General features: G+C 48.6%; 7 protein-coding genes across 7 annotated transcripts; 6 read left to right on the top strand and 1 right to left on the bottom strand.

Annotated features, from left to right (window-relative positions):
• Nucleotides 1-271: 271 nt before the first annotated feature.
• On the top strand, nt 272-5,404 carry I302_106080 (uncharacterized protein; the record flags this gene model as incomplete). The annotated part of the gene is made up of 6 exons (XM_019191827.1): nt 272-566; nt 630-1,345; nt 1,415-2,176; nt 2,250-4,106; nt 4,166-5,055; nt 5,188-5,404. 6 exons carry the CDS (start codon nt 272-274, stop codon nt 5,402-5,404), a joined length of 4,737 nt encoding a protein of 1,578 aa, XP_019046457.1.
• Nucleotides 5,405-6,151: 747 nt separating this feature from the next.
• I302_106079 (uncharacterized protein) lies at nt 6,152-7,633 on the top strand (the record flags this gene model as incomplete). The annotated part of the gene is made up of 3 exons (XM_019191826.1): nt 6,152-6,255; nt 6,416-6,981; nt 7,113-7,633. The coding sequence occupies 3 exons, from the start codon at nt 6,152-6,154 to the stop codon at nt 7,631-7,633; spliced, it is 1,191 nt and encodes a 396-aa protein (XP_019046456.1).
• Nucleotides 7,634-7,719: 86 nt separating this feature from the next.
• I302_106078 (uncharacterized protein) lies at nt 7,720-9,139 on the bottom strand (the record flags this gene model as incomplete). Its single annotated transcript, XM_019191825.1, has 7 exons — nt 7,720-8,005; nt 8,134-8,293; nt 8,413-8,522; nt 8,585-8,700; nt 8,764-8,835; nt 8,894-8,928; nt 9,004-9,139. The coding sequence occupies 7 exons, from the start codon at nt 9,137-9,139 to the stop codon at nt 7,720-7,722; spliced, it is 915 nt and encodes a 304-aa protein (XP_019046455.1).
• Nucleotides 9,140-9,850: 711 nt separating this feature from the next.
• Nucleotides 9,851-11,378, top strand: I302_106077 (uncharacterized protein; the record flags this gene model as incomplete). Its single annotated transcript, XM_019191824.1, has 3 exons — nt 9,851-10,131; nt 10,205-10,813; nt 10,910-11,378. The coding sequence occupies 3 exons, from the start codon at nt 9,851-9,853 to the stop codon at nt 11,376-11,378; spliced, it is 1,359 nt and encodes a 452-aa protein (XP_019046454.1).
• A 3,145-nt stretch (nt 11,379-14,523) lies between these two features.
• On the top strand, nt 14,524-15,015 carry I302_106076 (uncharacterized protein; the record flags this gene model as incomplete). Its single annotated transcript, XM_019191823.1, has 1 exon — nt 14,524-15,015. The coding sequence occupies one exon, from the start codon at nt 14,524-14,526 to the stop codon at nt 15,013-15,015; it is 492 nt and encodes a 163-aa protein (XP_019046453.1).
• Nucleotides 15,016-16,200: 1,185 nt separating this feature from the next.
• Nucleotides 16,201-17,136, top strand: I302_106075 (uncharacterized protein; the record flags this gene model as incomplete). The annotated part of the gene is made up of 1 exon (XM_019191822.1): nt 16,201-17,136. The coding sequence occupies one exon, from the start codon at nt 16,201-16,203 to the stop codon at nt 17,134-17,136; it is 936 nt and encodes a 311-aa protein (XP_019046452.1).
• An 822-nt stretch (nt 17,137-17,958) lies between these two features.
• Nucleotides 17,959-19,600, top strand: I302_106074 (uncharacterized protein; the record flags this gene model as incomplete). The annotated part of the gene is made up of 3 exons (XM_065870193.1): nt 17,959-18,143; nt 18,556-18,889; nt 18,971-19,600. The coding sequence occupies 3 exons, from the start codon at nt 17,959-17,961 to the stop codon at nt 19,598-19,600; spliced, it is 1,149 nt and encodes a 382-aa protein (XP_065726265.1).
• Nucleotides 19,601-19,844: the final 244 nt, after the last annotated feature.

Below are 19,844 nucleotides of genomic sequence, written 5' to 3'. Positions count from 1 at the left end.
ACCCAAACAACTAACCTTTTTTCCACCATCTTACCTCAGCTCTTTATACCGAAACAAGACTTCTTCGACCCATCCTTCCCTTTATCCTCTTCCGTCCATACGAAAAAGAGAAAGCTTGGCAGAGTCACCTATATCATCCATATATTACGACTTTCCGTTCTCACGACTCAACCTTAATAGAAATCGATCTATACGCTATCACGACCTCCTTACCTTTTGTCTTTGAATAAATCCAATTTCAAGGGCAAAAACATCCAAATTTGTCTGATCAATGAGCAAAACTACAACACCAAACGTCAATCAAGCTTCAGGCAAAGCTTCGGCTCCGACGTCCACCTCTTCCGCCTGGTCTCGTGGACCTCCTACCGCTTCTGCTACTTCCACTCCCATCCCCTCTAACCCAGCTTCAGGAAGTAACACTCCTGCTCAATCAAACCCTTCTTTACCCAATGGAGTAAACAGTCAGTCGTCCGCCTCGAATGGCCCCAACCCAGTCCCAATCGCAGGTGGTGGTCACAGTAGGAAGAGTAGCATGTTAGTCGGTGGTGGTATGGATATCAAACGAGGTGAGTATCGCTTGATATGTACCTCTCTTGTAGCTTTAATCTGATCCGATCGACGATTCATAGGTAGCATCGCTTTCGGAACTGTTGACCATCCTAATCCCATGCTTTCATCCTCCCCAGCTGCTCCATCGACCACCGGTAGTCACCTCTCTGACGCCGTCAAATCCTTCGGCTCGATAGATGCCGATGCTTCCAACGATTCCAATGCTGTAAAGACCAAAAGGATGAGTTCGCTAGGTGCTTCCTCCGCTACAAGCCCAGTGCCTGGTCCCGGCGCTGTCCCACCTAAGAAGAACCTCGATCTGCATTCTCTTTTCGCTGGTAAACCCCACCCACAGTCACCCGCTCCATCTACCATGTCTCCTCAGCCACAACAGGCTGTCCCGCCCACACATGACAGACGGCAATCAATGGGTCAATCTGGTTTCCAACCTGGACCAAACGGTCTTCCTGGCTCGCCTTACACCGGTGCTCCCCATCTTCGTCCACCCGTTAGCGGTCTCCCCAACCAACAACGATCCCCTGTTCTCAACCAAGCAATCCCACCTAATCAGTTCAACCCATCTGCCCCCACTCATGTACAACAAGGTTTCCGACCCCCTCAACAAGGTGGTATGCCTCCCCAGCAAGCCCCTGTTAGACCTAACGGTGTCGGTCCTCAAGGTGTGCCTAGACCAGGTATGATGATGGGTCCAGGTGGTATGGGAGCTTATGGAATGCACCCCGGTCCCCAAGGTCCAGGTTACCCAATGATGCAGTATCCTCAGCAGAACTATTACGTGAGTTTAGCATTCATATCTTTCTCGTGAGTGCAGAATTTTCGGGATCTGACATATTGTTCTTCTCAGCCCGGTTACAACCCATACGAGCAACAGCAGTACAACCAGCAATGGGCTCCTCAACAGCATCCCCAGAACCAGCAGTATAACAGCGGATACAACTCTGGTCAACAACAGGCGGGTCCCATGTCCCCTCGAGCTGCTCAGGGTCAACTCCCTTCTACCCAATCTCCTATGCCGCCATCCGCTACTCTCCCCAGCAGCGGTGGCGCCAGTCCCGTTCCCACGCCTCCTACCCGACCTCCATCACTCATGAGCGGTCATCAACCAACTCCCTCGAATGCTTCAAACGCGTCTATCCCTGTTACCCCTCAACGACCAATGCCTCCCACCTTCACTCCTCAACAGGCTCAGAGTCCTTCTACACCTGGATTCCCTCCTCATCTATCGGGTGCTGCAGTCGCGTTTACCCCTAGACGTTCAACTGCCGCCATCAAGATCTCCCGACCAGATGGTTCCGCTCTAGATCTCAAGGCTGAAGCTGCTGCTAAAGCCAAAACCTCACCCGTGCCGTCGAGCGGAGCGGGTACACCAGAATTAGGTAGTGAAGCTGCTGCCCCTCAACCAGCGGAGGCCCCAAAGAAGAAACTTGCTTTACCCATCGTTGTAAGAATTGAATCTGAGGAACAGAAAAAGATTCGATTAGCAGAAGAAGCCGATAAGGAGAAGCTCAGGTTGACAGAAGAGAGGGAGGAGAAGGAGAGGCAAGAAAGAAAGGAGAAGAAGGCTAAAGAGGAGGAAGAGCGAAAAGCCAAGGAGGCAGCTGAGAAGGTGAGTTATGTTCATGGTCTTATCATTTCTTGTAGATCCGATATGCGGCAAAGCTGATGATGACCGGGCACAGGCTGAAAAAGAAAAGTCCGAAAAAGAGAACAAAGAGAAGGCTGATGCCGAAGCTGAGAAGAAGAAGCTTGAGCAAGCATTTGCTGCCGAACAAGCCGCTGCAGAAAAAGCTGCCGCTGAGAAGGAAGCCAATGCCAAAGCTCTTCGAGAGCATACCGAGAAGTCTGAACAGGAGAAGGCCGCTGCCCACGCTGCCGCTCAAGAAGCCAGAGAGAAAGCCGATGATCAACGTCGAGCTCTCATGACTCCCGTCGCCTCAACTCCACCATCTCCTCTCGCTTCTCCTGCCTTGGGAGCTGGTCTTCCTGCTAAGCCTGTCGCTGCCATCAACGGTGCCAGACGACCGCCACCTTCCGCTCTCGACCTCAAACCCTCTTCACCTTCTCTTGCCGACGAATCTCCTAGTGCGTCTCAATCAGCTCTCAATACCGCTAAACCCATCGAAGATCTCACCTCTATCGTTTACCCTGCTTCCACAAAATCACCTCAACCTCAACTCAACGTTGGTGCCGAGCCCGGAAAATTCCGATACGACCGAGATTTCTTGATGCAATTCATGGGAGTATGCCGAGAGAAACCAGACAGCTTACCTCCTCTTGAGGAAATTGGTCTCGAAGCCGATGCTTCCAGTGGTTTCGGTAATCGAGGATCAAGAGGTGGTCGAAACTCTATGGGTCCTTCCAGTCGAAGTGTCAGTGGTGCTCCTACTGGTCTTGGTATTGGGGGTATCAACCGACCTGCTTTCCCTGGTCAAGGTATGGGCTCCTTCGGTATGGGTCAATTCGGTTCTGGATCTGGATCTCTTAGAGGAACCACCAGTGAACAACGATACCAAGCTACTCTCCGAGCTGGCTCTATGGGTCGATCTCCTTCCCAAGGTGGTCCAGGTATGCCTGGAATGGCTGGTCTTCCTTCTATGGGTCCATCTACTTCTCGATCTGGTGCTAGTAGGGGTAGTCAACGTGGTACCAAGCGAGCTCCTCAGGAACCTCGAGCAAGCTTGTCTCAAGAACCCGCTCCTCCCCCATTGCAAGTCTCAGGTAACGCTTGGACCCGAACTAGACTCGGAGGTGATGATGAAGGATCACCCGCATTCATCGAACGAAAAGTCAAGTCATTGCTCAACAAGCTTACAGAAGAGAAATTCGATGGTATCTCCAAACAGATTCTTGAATGGGCCAACAAGTCTCAGAATGAGACTGACGGTATGACCTTGAAACTTGTTATCAAGCTTATCTTCGACAAAGCTACCGATGAAGCTCATTGGTCTGCCATGTATGCCAAACTTTGTCGAATGTTAATGGTGGAAGTCGACCCCAACGTCACCGAGGTACTTGAAGGTAAACCTACTTCCGGTGGTGTCTTGTTCAGGAAGTACTTGCTTGGTCGATGTCAGATGGATTTCGAGAGTGGATGGAAAGCTAGAGAGGACACAGCTGTAGCTGCTGCTGCCAAGTCCGAAGAAGACAAGGAGAGGTTGGCCAAACAGCAGAAGGACAAGGAGGCCGCAGAGAAAGAAGGTGGAGCTGAAGGTGAAAGTGAAGCTGTCATGATGTCTGATGAGTACTACGCCGCTCAGAAAGCCAAGAGGAGAGGGTTAGGTCTGGTACAGTTGATTGGTGAATTGTACAAGTTGGAAATGGTGTCTAAAGGTGTCATCAGACAATGTCTTATCCGATTGCTTGGTAACGTCACCGACCCTGATGAGGAGGATATCGAATCAACTTGTAAACTTCTATCGACCATCGGTGAGGCTTACGACCGAGCTGCTCCCGATAACATGAACACTGTATTCGAGAGATTACAGCAAGTCGTCAACAGTGAATCCATCTCATCGCGTATCAAGTTCATGATCATGGTGAGTAATCTCTTCTGTAGGTGTTTGTGTCAGTGAGCTAACGTTTTGATTCGTTGTAGGATATCATGGATCTGAGAAAGGCTAAATGGAAGTCGAGAAACAAGCAAGCGGGAGTAATGACTATTGCCGAGATTCATCAACAGGCTGCCCAAGAGAAGGCCGCGGCTGCTGCTCAAGCTGCTCAAGGATCCATCTCCCGAGGTGGATCAAGAGCTGGTCGAGCAAGAGACGGACCCCAACCTGGAGAATGGCAATCTGTCTCTGCCAACCCCAGAGCGGGACTCGGTCGACCAGCCGATTTCTCGAACATTGGTCGAAACATCTCTTCCACCGGTATGCCCTCTGCGCCTACCTTTGGCCCTTCAAGTGTATTTGCTCGAAAGGGTAAGGCAGGTGCGGCAGGTACCGTCACTCCTCCACTCTCTCGACAACCTTCTTCCGCCAACATGTTCTCTGCCTTGAATGACGCCTCTGAAGCTGCTCCTGCTGAGGGTCGAAGAGGAAGTGCCGATGCCTCTGAACCTGCTCCTCAGAGGAAGAAACTCCAATTAGCACCCAGGACTAAACCATTACCTGGTGATGGTGAAGAAGGTGAAGGGGAAGGAGAGGGCGAAGAAGAGGAGGGAGAAGAGGAAGAAGAGGAAGAAGAGGAAACTCCCGCTGAGGAAGCTTCCGCACCTAAAGAATTGACCGAAGCAGGAGCGAAATTGAAGATAACGTCCGATATGAAAGAACTGTGGGGTGAGAAGGATCAAGGAGGTTCGAGGGATCCCGAAGATATCGCGGAATACTTTAGGACGTTACCTGAGATCCGAAGGCATCTTTTGGCTGAGCGATTGTTGGAGGATGTGTTCAGGATTGCCAAGGAGAAGGACGCCAAGGTCGTGGCTAAGGGTTGGAAAGCTGCGCTGGAGGCTGATGTCGTTACGTCTGATGTGTTGAGGACTGCGTGAGTTTCCCTTCTTAATCATCTCATGGATCACCTAGCATCTCATAATCGCCTCCTTTCGGAAGCGCTGTGTCGACAGATTTTGTCTTTGCTTGACAAGTACCGAATGCTGACCAATTACCCATATCTTAGTATCGAGGCTAGAATGCCATCACTGGATGACGATTCGCTAGATTTCCCTGCCGCCTACAAGGCGATTGGATTCCTGATACGACCGTTATCATTGTCACCGGAAGAAGTCAGCGCGTTAGGAGATAAGATCGATGTCTACGGAGAACCCAAGATAACGCCCAAACAGAAATTGGAAAAGGCTATTGGTCAAGTGGCTGAGGAGGAAGCATCAGCATAATCCCAAACTCCTCTTCCTTCCCATTCCCGTTTTCCGACTTCGTCGCATCATCATCAAGGCATCTTATCTCCAATAACCCGCATAGACAATATCTTTTCCCTCTCTGGGCCTCTGAACTAGATCAACCCACTATAGCATTTCCGTTCTCGTCATACATATCTTGGCACCTATCAAGCCAACCTGGAATCTTCGATAATCCAAGAATACCCGTTTCTCCTTCCTGATAAAAAGCATAGGTTTTGGTTTTTCTTTCTTCTCCTATTTCCATCTAATCTGGTATTTCACATATATGCTTTTCTGATCTTAATTTCTTTCCTTTGCGAAGCTCAGAGCTTCATAGACTTGAATACTTTGTACTCCCTATATACTATACACCTACCTACCTGTTGATTCGAACGAAGGAGGATGTACTTCTGATCTGTCCTGGGGAGGTAGATCGTTGTAAATTCTCTTTTGGATCGAGTGGATCAAAGCATGGTTGGGGTATTGGTTAGAATGGGATGTATATGATATCGCTACTGCTTGATTATCTGGTTTGCATGGGCATGTCTCTGTTCTTAGGTGACCTGTATCGTTAAATGCCAGCAAAGTAAGGAATGACATTTCTCCGGATTTCACGAAAGTGGAGGACGATCCAGTCCCAGTCCGGTTGATTGGAAATTTCGATAAATTCAGTCCTTTGCCATGCTCTTCCTTGTTGACATATCTCTCATATCTCCTGCATACCGAACACACACGTAGAGCACGATGAACCAGCTCACACCCGACCAAGCTCAGGCATTGTGGTCCGCCGGTGGATTCTTGGTATTCAACGGTCTACCTGAGGGTAGTGAATTTGGGATAGACGGGAGGTGAGTGAATGCTTTCTGCTCATGCTCACGTCCTATCATATCATATGAAATCCTACCGCCCACTCACATCATTCATGCCATGGCAGCTTCCCCTTTCAGATTCGTTTATTCGAAGTCGGAGCTGAACAAGACTGATGGTATAGTTGACATGACCAAACAGCCTTAACGTCATACGTAAATTCAGTGGGATCAAATTCCTCCCACCTGGAATACATCTTATCACCTGGTCCACCTCCAATGGCCCCGGTGGTATCCCCATTCGATCTGGACTGATCAAGTACCTCCAACCCAAAGAGCGATTCATCTTGGAACATGATCCGAAGAATGATCATACTGAGATAATCAAGGACGTAGTGGTTTCGGATGAACGGTTGAAATCCCTAGATGGGGAGTTGGCTCCGTACCCTTTCGATCAGCTTGAGAAGTGGAAGGGACTGATATCGCATATCACTGAAGAAACGCTTCAGGCAGTGTTAGGCGCAGATGGGAAGATATTGAATGGTCTGGTGGAAGTTGAGGGAGAGGAGGAAGATTCGGCAGAACGGAGAAGAGGTAAAGGCGGGGCTACCTTGAGAGAGGACGCTGGAGAAAGTGGGAAATTGGATTTTGTTAGATTTAATCTCAAGAAAAGCTGGCGGGACGGGGCGGTGGGTGAGGAAGTCACGAGGTTCTCGAGGGATAAGAGTTGGTTAGCTGGAGATGTTATGGCGAGGCAGTTGGGTGGGGGTGAGTGGGTCGCTCTTTCCTTTCCTCCTCCCCGTTTAGCTTATACATTGGTGATGGTTTGTTGCCTTACTCGACGTTACGGTTGAGCACCTGTACAGAGCGGACCAATGCTGATGATCTGCATATTGCAGATGCCTTCAAACTCATATCCCAACTACAACTCTCCTTCATACTCCTCTTACACCTATCTTCATATTCTGCTTTACTGGTATACAAACGGATCCTGACCCTCTTATGTCAATCACCGACCTTCCTCTCATCCCCTGCAGAATACTTCTCATCCTCCTCTGCTCTCAAGAGCGTACAAGACACATATATAGCACTGGTCGATACGTTGGCTAGTCAGATACAGGCCATACCGGATGGGACGTTTGATACGGAGTTACCTGAATTAGATGTGTTTTACTTGGATCAGACAGATTCGCTAAGAAGGAATCTCGGTACCGCGATGTCGCTATCTGAGGATACACCCAGATGGGACGGAGTTGCCAGTACCAGGGTTATATCATCTTGGAGTAAATTGAGAGAAGCTGGTAAGCAGTGGGGTTGGGAGATTAGCGAGTTGACAATGAATTCGGCGAGGCTGAATGGCGAGGATGATGATGAGTCAGAAGAGGAGGGTGAATATGCACCTGTAATAGTAGAGATGTGACAGACCACAATCATTAAAATGTATACATAATGCATAACTACTATACTTGTATTCTACTATATTTATTACACTTGCGCTTTGAATACTCATAGTAATCCAGGAATAACCGCCTTCCTCTCCTTTGGATAATTCGCAAACTTCTCTTTATACCATCCATGACCCCTCAAAGCTCTAGGTAACATCGAGGTTATCTCCGCCAGTACGAACATCCACGTAGGATGGAGTAGATAAGGTGGCCACCATATCCTGGCGACTAACTTCACTATACTACTTCGCAATCCTGCTTGGAGTCGGAGGGTCGTTAGCGATGGTAGCGAGAGAAGGGCCGTTGAGGACGAGGTGGCTGCCAGGGCGAAAGATGTCCATTCGAGCCTGTATCAGATCATTCATTAGCGACTGATACCTGTGGGGTACCCTAGGTTGTGTATATCGGTCTTGGCAACATGATGATGTCAAGAGGAACCATGACCGTGCCTTGTCATGGGGGAATGGGTACTCACCATTCACACAGATAATTGGGGAACGAGACGTATCTATACAGTCCACCTCTGGGTATCTTGTATCTCCCTGATTTTGGATCATCATCCTCGGGTAGATGGGATATGACTAGTCGTTCTGTAGGACGTCGCCTTAGGTCGTTGAGGACTTCGTCGTGATGCACTGTACGATTGGAACAAGTCAGTCACGGAAGATCAGGACCTGGTTGTGTGATAGAAAGACGCTCGAGACATTGATTGGGGAGGCACCGATCGGGATATCAGCGATATCGGAATACTCACCATTTCCTAGAAACCCTATTGCCCATCCTCCAACTCCTAACCAGAATTTCCAATCGACTTCCTCCTGAGGTGGGTAGAACGCTAATCCCATGGCTGTGAGGTATCCATTACTAGTAATTGAGTCAGCTCAGATCCTTCCCGTATCCACAGGAGGATGAGCTATATAGCTTACAACAGGTTAAATAGACCCATTGCCAGTGCTACCAGTACATGTAATGGCGATCTCTTAGGTGAGAGAACCAAGGGAGAGATGATCGCTCGATGAGCATAATGGGCGAAATATAATCCCTATTTTCATCTCCCTGCCAGTCAGCTCTCTTATGGTGACTATGGTATCACTGCCATACTCACCGCCAGTACCCTCGATGGATAGTTGAGTGCTGGATGAGGGTTGACAAGTAATGTCGTTGCGAATGTTATAGGCTGTAATGACGTCAATATCGTCCTTCTATTCAGCACATAGCTCTAAAACGATACTCACAGAAACCAGCTCTGCGATAGCCCAAGCTATGTTGCCTATAGTCATAGTATCATTCAGCATCCACAATCTATGCGATACGTCACTGAGAGGACATACAGACATGACCTCACCATTCACATTCAGATTGGAAGTCTTACTGGCAAACCTCCCGAAAGGAGCGTCGAGGATGTATAGCGTGATCGGTGCATGGAAGGGGAATATGTGAAAGGTGAGTAAGGTGGGGAAGAAGGATGGTGGTGGTATCATCTCGTGTGACGACAGTCCAGATAGTGAGGGGTAGGAAAGAAAGTCGATGGTCGAATAATGTTGAATAGGAAGGTCAGAAATGATTGTCGATTTCCGCAGATCACGGTTGTGATGAAGTCATTCACGCCTCACTTTGTGGCACTTAATGTCATTGTTAGTTGTGCTTGTTTACATAGCAAAAATAGGGGACTACATGTGCAGCTCTGCTTTTTGAAAGGATCACGGCGAGTCACTCCTCTAGAGAATCGTCATCGGGGCCTCGCCTCCTGGACAGAGTCTTCTAGTGACGTCTTGAATGACGAAGACTGAAGCTGTGCAGCGATTGTGAAACACAAAACCCCCAGTTGTCTTCTTGTGCTCTTGGCAACAGACGAAGTGGAGAACGACGTTCGTATTTCAAATTGACCGCCACCTCCTTTTTCTCTGACTCGTCATGGTCGTATTGGAAATGACTAAACATTACATGAGAAATTCCTTCCGAAATGGTATAAAAGACTGCTAAGGTCGAATTATTACCTGACATCTAACACACTTTTCGCCGCTGATCATTTGTCTCGTATCATTAATTTACCTCAAATCATCTAACTTACGACAAGCTCGCCTTAATCGTTATCAACGACCATGTCCCAAGCTTTAATCACTAAACCTTCGAGGCGATCATCTCTGATCTCACCCACACCCATAAGTCATCTGGTTCAACTGCACTCTTTCATGTTCCACCCCCCACAACCAACAGATACGCTAGTCAATTACATCGACTCAAAATTTTCCGATACAAACGAAGGGTGGTCAAGCGAACACGATCTGCTGTTGGGACTGCTCGAAGGTGATGGACTTAAGAGCTACCATGCTTCTACAGCAGTAGCACCAGTAGTTAAGGAGCATCTTGACAGTCTCATTGAGTTTCACAACCGTCACAAGGAATTTCTTGACAGCTCTCGAGATATCCGATGCGGGACAAAGACAATCGGGGAGCTAGCCTCACACCTACCGTGAATTAGCCAAGAACTTTCGTTATATACTACAAACATGTGACGAAGTGCTGACTGAGTTTTGGGCATACAGTGACATCTCTTCGGAGGAAGGTGTGATCTTCCCACTCCCGTCTCCTGAAGGGCCTCATGTTCGACCCACATCAATTCAGCTCACTGGTTTGGAAAGAAAGGTCCTTTTTCACCGAGAAGCCATGACACAAGCTATTTTGCGTGACAATCGGAACACACAAGCCTTGATCACTGCTGTACAATCCATTGCTGATAGAGAAATCTCTGCTACCAAGGCAGAAATGGCTTCGTTGACCGGTCTAATAGACGACGAGATAGCATCAATCGATCCCGACGACATTGCTTGGAATGCCAATGAGAATGATCTCCAAAACTTGAAAAAATTGTTGAAAGACGGGTATCAAGATCTGGGAGAAGGACAGGGAACTCTGAAGATCTCTCTGGCTTCTTTCCCGGAGCTGCAGGAGGGAGTCCCGGTTCCCGATCCAGCTGGAAGAAAACGATTCTTGGGTACTCTGGTGCGTAATGCGTTGTATCGAGAATGGAGGATCAACAGCCTTGTCAGTCAAGCTGCTTTGAGAAGAAAACTTACTCCAGCTGAAGATGCAGACCTCATGCGTTCCGCCTTCTTGACAGAAGTGATTCAATACGCGTCTCCCCCAGGGTTTCAGTAGAACCTCACTACTGATAGTTCAAAAAAGCTACCTCGTCCCAGTGAGGCTTTATTTGAAGCTGATCCTTGGGTTGAACGTTTTCACATTCTCAGCTGGGGGATGAAGCATCTCTCGGCGCAAACACCATCCCAGCATAATGATCGCGTACAGCATGGTCAGACAACGTCCGACGTACCCCAGTCAGAATTTTCGGGCATACTCACTGAAGTCAAAAAATTGTTGCTCTCGAGGGACACAGAATCCGTTATGAGAGCTTCGGCCGCCAGAGCTTGCGAAGCGCTGAGGGCTGAGAAGACTTGTGAAGATCCGACAGCCTCGGAAATGGTGGATCCGGGCCCCATTGTAGCAGACTACTACAGTAAAGATCCGTTTGAGTATGCTTTCGAGGATATTAAGGACAAGGTTTTCGACACCGAGGAAACTGACTCACAGTGTGTGGACAGTCTTAGGAGTCTTGAGGCGGAAGAGCCTTATTTACCTCATCAAGCATTGCCAGGCTTTCGAGACCGTGTCGCAGCTCTTGCCACCGTGTCCGACAAAGACAAGAGATATCAGAGCTAGCAATGAGGAGATTGTCCTACTTTGAACATGCTGTATGATTATCGGGACGGAAAGCTTCTCCAGATTTCTGTGGTATTATTGGCTCATTGGCTTTTCGAGGATTCTTCTTCCCTCTTCTTATACGGCGAATTTATCTTTCCTTTGGTGTTGGCTTGATTGGCATGCATATCTTGGGTCGTCGGCGTGAATCAATCATTACACCAAGGCAAAGTGGCAATAGTAGTCATACATAAGAAATCTCAGGCATTCCGGTTCTACCAGTTTTTGTTGGGTCAAGTAGCTTTCCCATAATGGACGGCCGTTCATGGAGCTCTTTCTGGGCGAACGACATACTTTGCGATGCGGCTAGTCATCATGACTAAGATCGCAGAAAGCGCTTCAAATTGTTGAATGTGCTGTCGTGGTTCACCCTGTGTCTCGGAAACCGCTCAATATATCCTTCCCTGTATTACAGTAATTACTGATCACTATCTAAGACGCTGAAAATAGTTCAAATTCCCCTCACCCAGAGTTCTTCAAGTCCATACATGAGCCAGATCAGACAAAGTAGAAAACACAAATGGTGAGCAGGAGCCCTCCAAGCTGTCTTGGAGCTTGTTGGTTCATTCAGTTCTCCAGTATGAGTGGATACGATTCGTGCTGGGCGAGGCTAGACAGTGTTGGTCGAAGTCCAAGAGCAAGGGTATCGCTCGCCGGGACGGAACCTGGGGAGACATATGCTGTACATTGACTATCTGATCCGGAACATACATTGTGGGTAGTCGAAATAGGGGCGGTCTCACGCCGACACCCAACAGTACTGTAAATCTTTGCATACAATTGTTATGTATAGTCTTTGACACCAGCATCGCCGTCGCATCGGCACAGAGTTCCTGTGGCTATGCTATGCGATATGCATGGTTGTTGCTATTTTCTCACCTGGCTATCGTGGTACTATGAGCGGGATCGCTACAGCAGCAAGAAGCTCAGACAATGTTACCCTGGACACAACTCCTGATGGCAGCACATTGAGAAGCACCGTCGTAAATGTTCCAACTGCTGTAAAAACATGCCACAAGATCTCCGTTCTATGGCGAGGCAAAACAGGGTGTCGAGTTTGGTTATCTCCCATATGTGTTATTATCGGATGGGGCGGTGGAAACAAGAAGCATGGAGTCATATGGGATTGATTGGTCAGATCGGTTAGTTTCCGCCACTCTGCGGGTGAGTGAAGGCACCTGTAGAGGTAAGTGAAGTCTGCATATGATCTCAGACGTATCGCACTTCAGCTGTTCATGTGCACTAATCCCGAAAGCGCTGACAATTTGTAAGACCAGTCTGAGAAATTGAGAGCCATGCCTTCGAAGAAGGCTTCTGCGATTCTAGATTTTCGTTTTAGAGTCCAGGTTCTCGCCAAAACGGACCTTCCGATGCATCTTCAAGGGGCAAGAGAAGGCAAAGCGCTCCTGTCATTGATCCCTGCTCTGTGCGAAATGGAAATCCACGGCATTTCGAGGTGGCGTTGAAATCACGCCTACTTGGAATTCACGCCCCATAACAAATAAGGAGTAAAACTGTCAATGGCTGTAAAACAACAACCAAGCATGTGATTACCCCAAGACTTTGTCAGCAGTGTCATACTGACCTTGCAACAATGTAAAGTGCATTCTCTTGCTCAAACTTCCTCTGTGACATGCATACTAGGAATGCCCATTTGCAGTGGGCGTGGATGTGGGCGTGGATTTCCATTTTGCATAGTACTCAATCATCACAACCACGCCATTTCGAACTCGCGTGAGATTTCGAACCCGCACAGAGCATCCCCCTTTCGCGAAGCTACGTCTTTCCTTTCACATACCTCAGTGGAGGGATAGATGATCGATTACGATGAGAGTCGAAGGCTCTCTTTTTTGGTGCTTATAAAAGGGGCAATTCTCACCTTGACCACCGTCACATGTGCCATCAACCTTTTCCAGATACTTTACCAATCATGGTAGAATCGTCCAACGCCCGTGAACACCCAAGCCTCCCGATTGCGGAATTATACCAAGTGTTTCCTTACGACAGTAAAGGATCAACAGAAGATGCAGAGCTTGCGCAGAAGACGTTCCTCGATAAGTACGGCAGTGTACAGATTGGATGTCGCAATATAAGTGGCATCATGTCAGATGTTGAGTGGGTTGTTCCCATGTATTCGCGAACCTCTTCATAGCCCTGTTCACAACCCTAATGATCTCTATCTGAATCAAACTACTTCCCTTTCATTCGGACATGGAACAGGGAGTTGAATGGGTCCGATACAGTTGTCATGGATATCCCTCAGATCCAAGAGCCATACAGCATCTCTGTTATTTTGTCAGGTCGTACCGGAGATAATGATGGTAGTCGAGGGCTCCAACGCTTCAGAATCCTAGGACCTGCTCTCACGAAAGCTATCGCTCATCAGGATCGCGATACCATCCGAACAGCACTGCTCCTTCAAGCCGTAAATGATGGAGTCGATGTCCCCATGCAAGAGAGGCTTAGAAAGCACGGGGCCAGTCTCACCCAACCGGGTGCCGAAGCTCTTGCGAGTGGTTGTGATAGAGCCGCGTCGAAGTACCCGTGGTGGAGGGAGGATTTGGATAATGTGAGAGTGGCAATTTTTTCAGCGCGACAAGAGCAGAGCAAGACTGGTAGCTTCAATCTGAGTCTCAGCTCAGCTCCAAGTAGGTAAACCTTGCCTGCCATTGCCAAGGTCATCAGGAACAAAAGTGTGCGAGATAAACTCAAAGAAAGGTTAAATTCATGGCGAGATGACAGCACATCGTCGAAGGTTCAAGCAACACCCGAACTCTTTGCCGATTGTTATTCACCCTTAGTGAAGGGAATAGAGAAGCTCAGGAACACCCTTCTTGGAAAAGCTGCTCAGCGAGATCCACAAAAAGTCATGCAACATATGGCGGGGGTGAGCCTTTCTGCCCTGTAGAAGATTCAAGTCGCTTCGATTTTTGCTTGAGCAGCTTTGTCGCTGAGATTGTTATTTGCCTTGAATCGCCTCTCCGAGGAAGCCAGGAGATTATACAGCAACTCTGATCGCGACAAACGATGGGCTGAATGGGACCTGAACAGTGGGCTTGCTACGGTGGCGACGGGCAAGTCATTGTCCCGCGGTAGATCCGCAGAAATGATGTCGCAAGATCTTATGAAGGATCTCAACACCCATATACTCTCAGGGATTGGTAATTATCAGCGAAGCTCATCAGGAAGCATATGGGGGAAACCGAGTGAGTACCTGACCATTGAGGATCCTGATATTCCCGCGTTTTTCCAAAGCGTGGGGAAGGTTAAGGAACAGACGCACAAGGCTACATTGGATCCGTCTGAGTACTCGGACTGCATGTCGAAATTTGACGGCTTGAAACAGAAGGTGAAGGCGGTTCTTGAAGGTCGAGGTGCCACCATATTGAAGGAAACTCGACAAAATGGCGATTCCTCCCTCACCTGGGCCGAGAACTGGGCCCAAGTGTCTTATCTTCAGTACGCATTGACTCAAATTTATAGCGATCCGTCAGGAAAGCCGGAAACGCTGTCTGACAAGGACGTCTTCAGTCTGCTACCTGGTCCAGCTATGGATGAGTGGTCGAGACTCAGTCGAGACACTCAATCTGGTCAGTGAGAGACACAGCAAGCGCGTTACAGTCAACGCATATTCCAGAGTCTATGCACACCAATGGTGCTGTATCTTTTGGAGACAGAAATTTGCGGGCGTGTTCCAGAGAATCCTACCATGAGCCATATCGGTCTGTGCATGTGTTGTAATACAGCTGACTGGGACTGATATCTCTGCTGCATGTGAGCCGGAAGCGTGTGAATCTTGGGCGACGCTTCGTTGTGTTAGCCCTAACATCCGGTGACTGCAGGAGTGGCTCGAAATGAATCAGCCCCGGCCTCATCTTGTCATGCATGGTCCATTACTCCATCACACCCAGACAGCATGGCCATTGGTCATCTCGTCCTAAGATCGCTTTTGAAGTCCAGTTCAGAGCTCTGCTTGCCTCGCTGAGACGCCCGATCATGAGGAGCCGAACATCAGAGCCTTCCTATACCCCTTGGAAGAAAGGACTGGGCTGTTGGTGTGGTTTCGCGTCCTTTCAGCCCGACCTTCGTCTTACAGTGACAATTCTGACGTTGTCGCATCGAAGGCCTTATGATATGGCGTATAGGCCCACACTGTGTGTTGGTCGTTCACCATGCTTCATCGTGCTTCATTCGCTCCTTCTCCGGTCTTCTAATCTTCACAGCACACTAGTCTTTGCGATCTCAAATATGTCTTGTCACCAGCATAGCATGTCTCTTCCGCTTACAGACCGTGCCCCAGCTGAAACCTCCCAACAGCATAGCGTGCCCCTGGGTCAGGTTCTGTATACCTATCGATGGGACATCAATGATCTGATCAGAGCAGAGGACGATTTGTCAGAGAACTCCTTGGATACGCAAGACGAGGTTGACCGGGGAGCTGAACGTCGGGAGGCAGAAATGAACGAGTTCTTAAAGTCATATCGAGACACTTTATGTGGGTCAAAAACCTTTGGCGAGATTGCCTCGTATATTGAGTGAGTTATTCTGGACATCTCTCATTCATCATGTCCCTATTTGGTCCTTTCTCGATTTTGAGTAGCCATGATGTCACGCGCGGGGCGATGCTGATCCGTTTCGTGTACGATATAACCATAGGGACGTTATGCATGATGATGGAATCACCTTTCCGTTTCCCTCTGATAGCACTTGGGGGCAAACCCGTCAGCCTAGCTCTATGCAAGTGACCGGTCGCGATAAGTCCATCCTATCTCACCGACCAGCGATGACATGCGCTCTTCTTCGAGGTGACCATTTCGCAGCAGCTTTGATCTCAACTATGCAAGCACTCGATGGGAGCAAAGTTTCCGTCTCGAATACCGAGAGATCCACTGTATTTGACATCATTGACAGAGAGCTAAATTCTTGGATACACTACGGAAGACCAGTTGAGCCCAGGATACAGGACCTCCAAGACCTGAGGAAGCAGCTCGTATCCGACCATGTTGAACAGGAAGCTCGGGATATTTTGAGCGTGGACCTCCGATGCACACCCAATCTACAAGAAGGTAGTCCTGCCAAAGATCCCGATGGGGCAAAGCGATTCATCGAAACGCTTAACGCGAATCTTTTGTACCATGAATATACGTTCAACACAGTCTTAACGCAAGGCAGCCTACCAAGACAACTTTCACTTCGGGAACAAACATACCTTATGCCGCCCGGCCTGGTCAACGACCTGAACCGATATGTGGCACCTGAAGGATATAACTGGATTACTGGTCCAAATTGCTTCGAGATGTTGCCTCAACCGAGCGAATTGCTGTATGTCAAAGACCCTTTGGTTCAAAGCTACATAAGATCTTTGGGCGAGCCACGAAGCATGATCGGACATTCGCCGGAAGCTATGCGCTATATCGCTGGGTCCGCAGAGCTGTTGTCAAACTTGAAACCCTTCCTCAACTACAAGGATAGGAGATCTTTCAGCGAGGCGTCAAGACTCAGAGCTTGCGCCGCTTCGGGTGAATCTGACCCTGGTCCAACTGTATCAGAACACTATCAAAGTCAGAATCCTTATGACTATGCTCTGAGCTATCTCAAAGAGGATGGCAAAAACGGGCAAATCGATTTCGACGATCCAAATACAATCGACCCCTTTCTGCCTCATCAGGCATTAGCGATCCATCGACATCGTCAAAGTATCCAATCTAGCAAGAGTTGAGGGACCGCAGCTGATTGTCGCGGACCCGAACATGATACCGTATATACCCGGTGGGACGGCGGTCATCAGATGTCATCTGTCGTTTCTGTTTGGATTGTGTGAGATGCCGATCATGCAAGACAATACTGTGTGTTCAAGGGCAATTTTGCTGTTCAGACCTAAGTTCTCTTGTAACCTGTAGTACCTCCTTATCCCATTCAACTTACTGTACCCGATCTCATCGTTTGATTCACTTTGGTGTCGATGATTGACACAAGCGCCTCTTGTAGCATCGTTACAGAAACAGTAGTCACTCTTCGGTCAAACCTTTGCAGAGAAACAGGAGATTGAGCTTTTTCGGTCGAAATGCCTTGCATACTGTGTAGATCTAGGAAGCTCATCACGAAAATCTCTTAGTACCTGTGTCTGGACTCTCACTTAAATGTTCGTCCTTTTTCACTAGGTAACAGGAGATTGAGCTTCTACGGTCATGATGCCTTCAAGCTGTGCATATTTAGGAAGCTCATCGCGAAACTTTCGTAATGCGTGGGTCTGGCCTCTCACTTGAATATTCGTCTTTTCACTAGGTACAGCTTCTGTGACATCATCCACGATGATGCGTCATACATTCCAGAACTGGTCTTTGACCTTTGTTCGAGCGAAGACCTGTGTCGTTCAGAGAAGGCTAAAGATGTGGTCGTAATACTTATAAGAAGGGGCATATCCTAGCCACTGAAAACAATGGACCAAAATAAACCCTTAGTCTCTCGACGTATCGAACAAACACTTTCACATCAGCTTTCATCAGGGTTTCTATCTTAGCAACTCGAAGATCCAATCACAATGGCAGAACCATCCTCGACGAGCAATAATTCCGATACCCCCATTGCCGAGCTCTATAAGGCTTACCCTTACCACGGGAGGCACAGCACTAGGGCTGAGCAAACCGAACAAAAATCGTTTCTTGACACTTATGGCAAATATAACATTGGTGGACGCAAGCTGAGTGACATCATCTCGGAGGTCAAGTAAGTGATTCTTGGACTGGTCCGTCATATCCAGAAAAAATGAGGATGGCGGACTGACTATTTCCTTGGTGAGCTATCACAGTGAAATCACCGCGCCGGGCACAAGTTCTTTCTACATCCCAGTGTCACCAAGCCGGCGGGCTCTCGGTCCTCTTGACGGGTCACACTGAAGACGAACGAGGCAATCCTAGGGATCAACGTTTCAGAGTTCACGGGCCCGCTCTTACCTCTGCTGCCACTGCAGTGGACCGGGACACGATCCGCACCGTCCTCCTTTTGCAAGCTTTGAACCACGTTGCAGACGAGGGCAAGGCTGCACGAGGCAGTAGCACGGTGCACAATTTAAGTCGAGAAAGCGCTGACGCTTTGGTTTCAGGCTGTGATAGAGCCGCTAGCAATGTTCAGTCTGCAGTGGCAAATTCAGCAAGATCAAGGATGCCATCGATTCCGCAATGCAGACTCAGGCCAGGACAGGTGAATTTGTCTTGAGCCTCAACGACGCTCCTTCATTGAAGGCTTTACCTGTAATCGCCGATTTCATCAGAGACAAGCAGGTCAGGAAAAGACTCAAAAGAAAGATGAACTCAATGCGGGTGCCTAATACCGTGTCCTTCCGGCCGATGACTGCCGAGATGCTTGGTCCAGATTACGATGACATATACCAGGGGTTGAGCAAGCTGAAGGGCTCGGTTCTCCGACGTGATCTCCTAAAGAATCCTGGTCAAGCTCTCTCGTACCTGGCCGCGGTAAGTTGAATGATCGTCTCTGACGAGCATATGGTGCTTCAACGTGTATTGATCGTATACTGAATCGTCTTGCTCTATCAGGAGTACTTTCCCGAGGAGGCCCAACCTTTCTTTGACACTTGCGACCGAGACAAACGATGGGGCGAATGGGAATTGAACGTGGAGTTGGCGCAAGCGGCCGCTGGGAAAGAATTGGAACGCGCGAGAATTGCCGACTTGATGTCAGACGACCTCATGCGAGACTTAAATGCCTCTCTACCCCGCCAGGCAGACCCCTTCTCCAAAAGTACAAGTAGGCAATGGGACAAGCCCAGTGAGTATCTCATCCTGGATGACCCCGATCTCAAGGGATTCAGGGAGGATGTGAACAAGGAAAAGGAGGAAAAGAAGGTGGCCAGCTTGGACCCGTCCGCCTTATCTCGGTGCATGTCGAAATACCCTGCTCTTAAACGCAAGGTCACCACGATCCTCGCGGGTTTTGGGTCGCACCTTGTGGACAATTCTCACACGGAAGAAGGGAGCAATCGTCCGCGCACTGTCGCTCAACATTGGAGAGACCTGTCGTATCTTAAATTTGCCGTCTCAAGAATCCAAATGAAAGGTTCACAAGACATGGAGAACCTCAGCGAAGGAGACCTGCTGGATATGCTACCTCAACGAGCATCGGCCGAGTATCTTCAATTGAGGACTAATGGCTCGGCCCCAGAGTAGCGGGCGATTTATTCTCAGTGATATCATGCTTCTCCCCGTTCTTGAAGAATGATCACTTTCTCTCGCACTGCGTGCTTTGCTCAATGATTAGCTAGTACTTGACGGTAGTGAGGATGCATAGTATACTGTGTCTCTCATCATCGGGAAGTCCATCCAGTTGAACTGGAGATTGCGCTCTTTTCATCAAACTTTTGATCACAAGGAGTTTGTGTTCTATCCAGTAATTTTGTAAATGGAAGCCTAA

The sequence above is a fragment of the Kwoniella bestiolae genome, chromosome 4, assembly GCF_000512585.2.
Source record: "Kwoniella bestiolae CBS 10118 chromosome 4, complete sequence".
Taxonomy (NCBI): Eukaryota; Fungi; Basidiomycota; class Tremellomycetes; order Tremellales; family Cryptococcaceae; genus Kwoniella; species Kwoniella bestiolae.
This window is presented reverse-complemented; position numbering and strand designations above follow the sequence as displayed.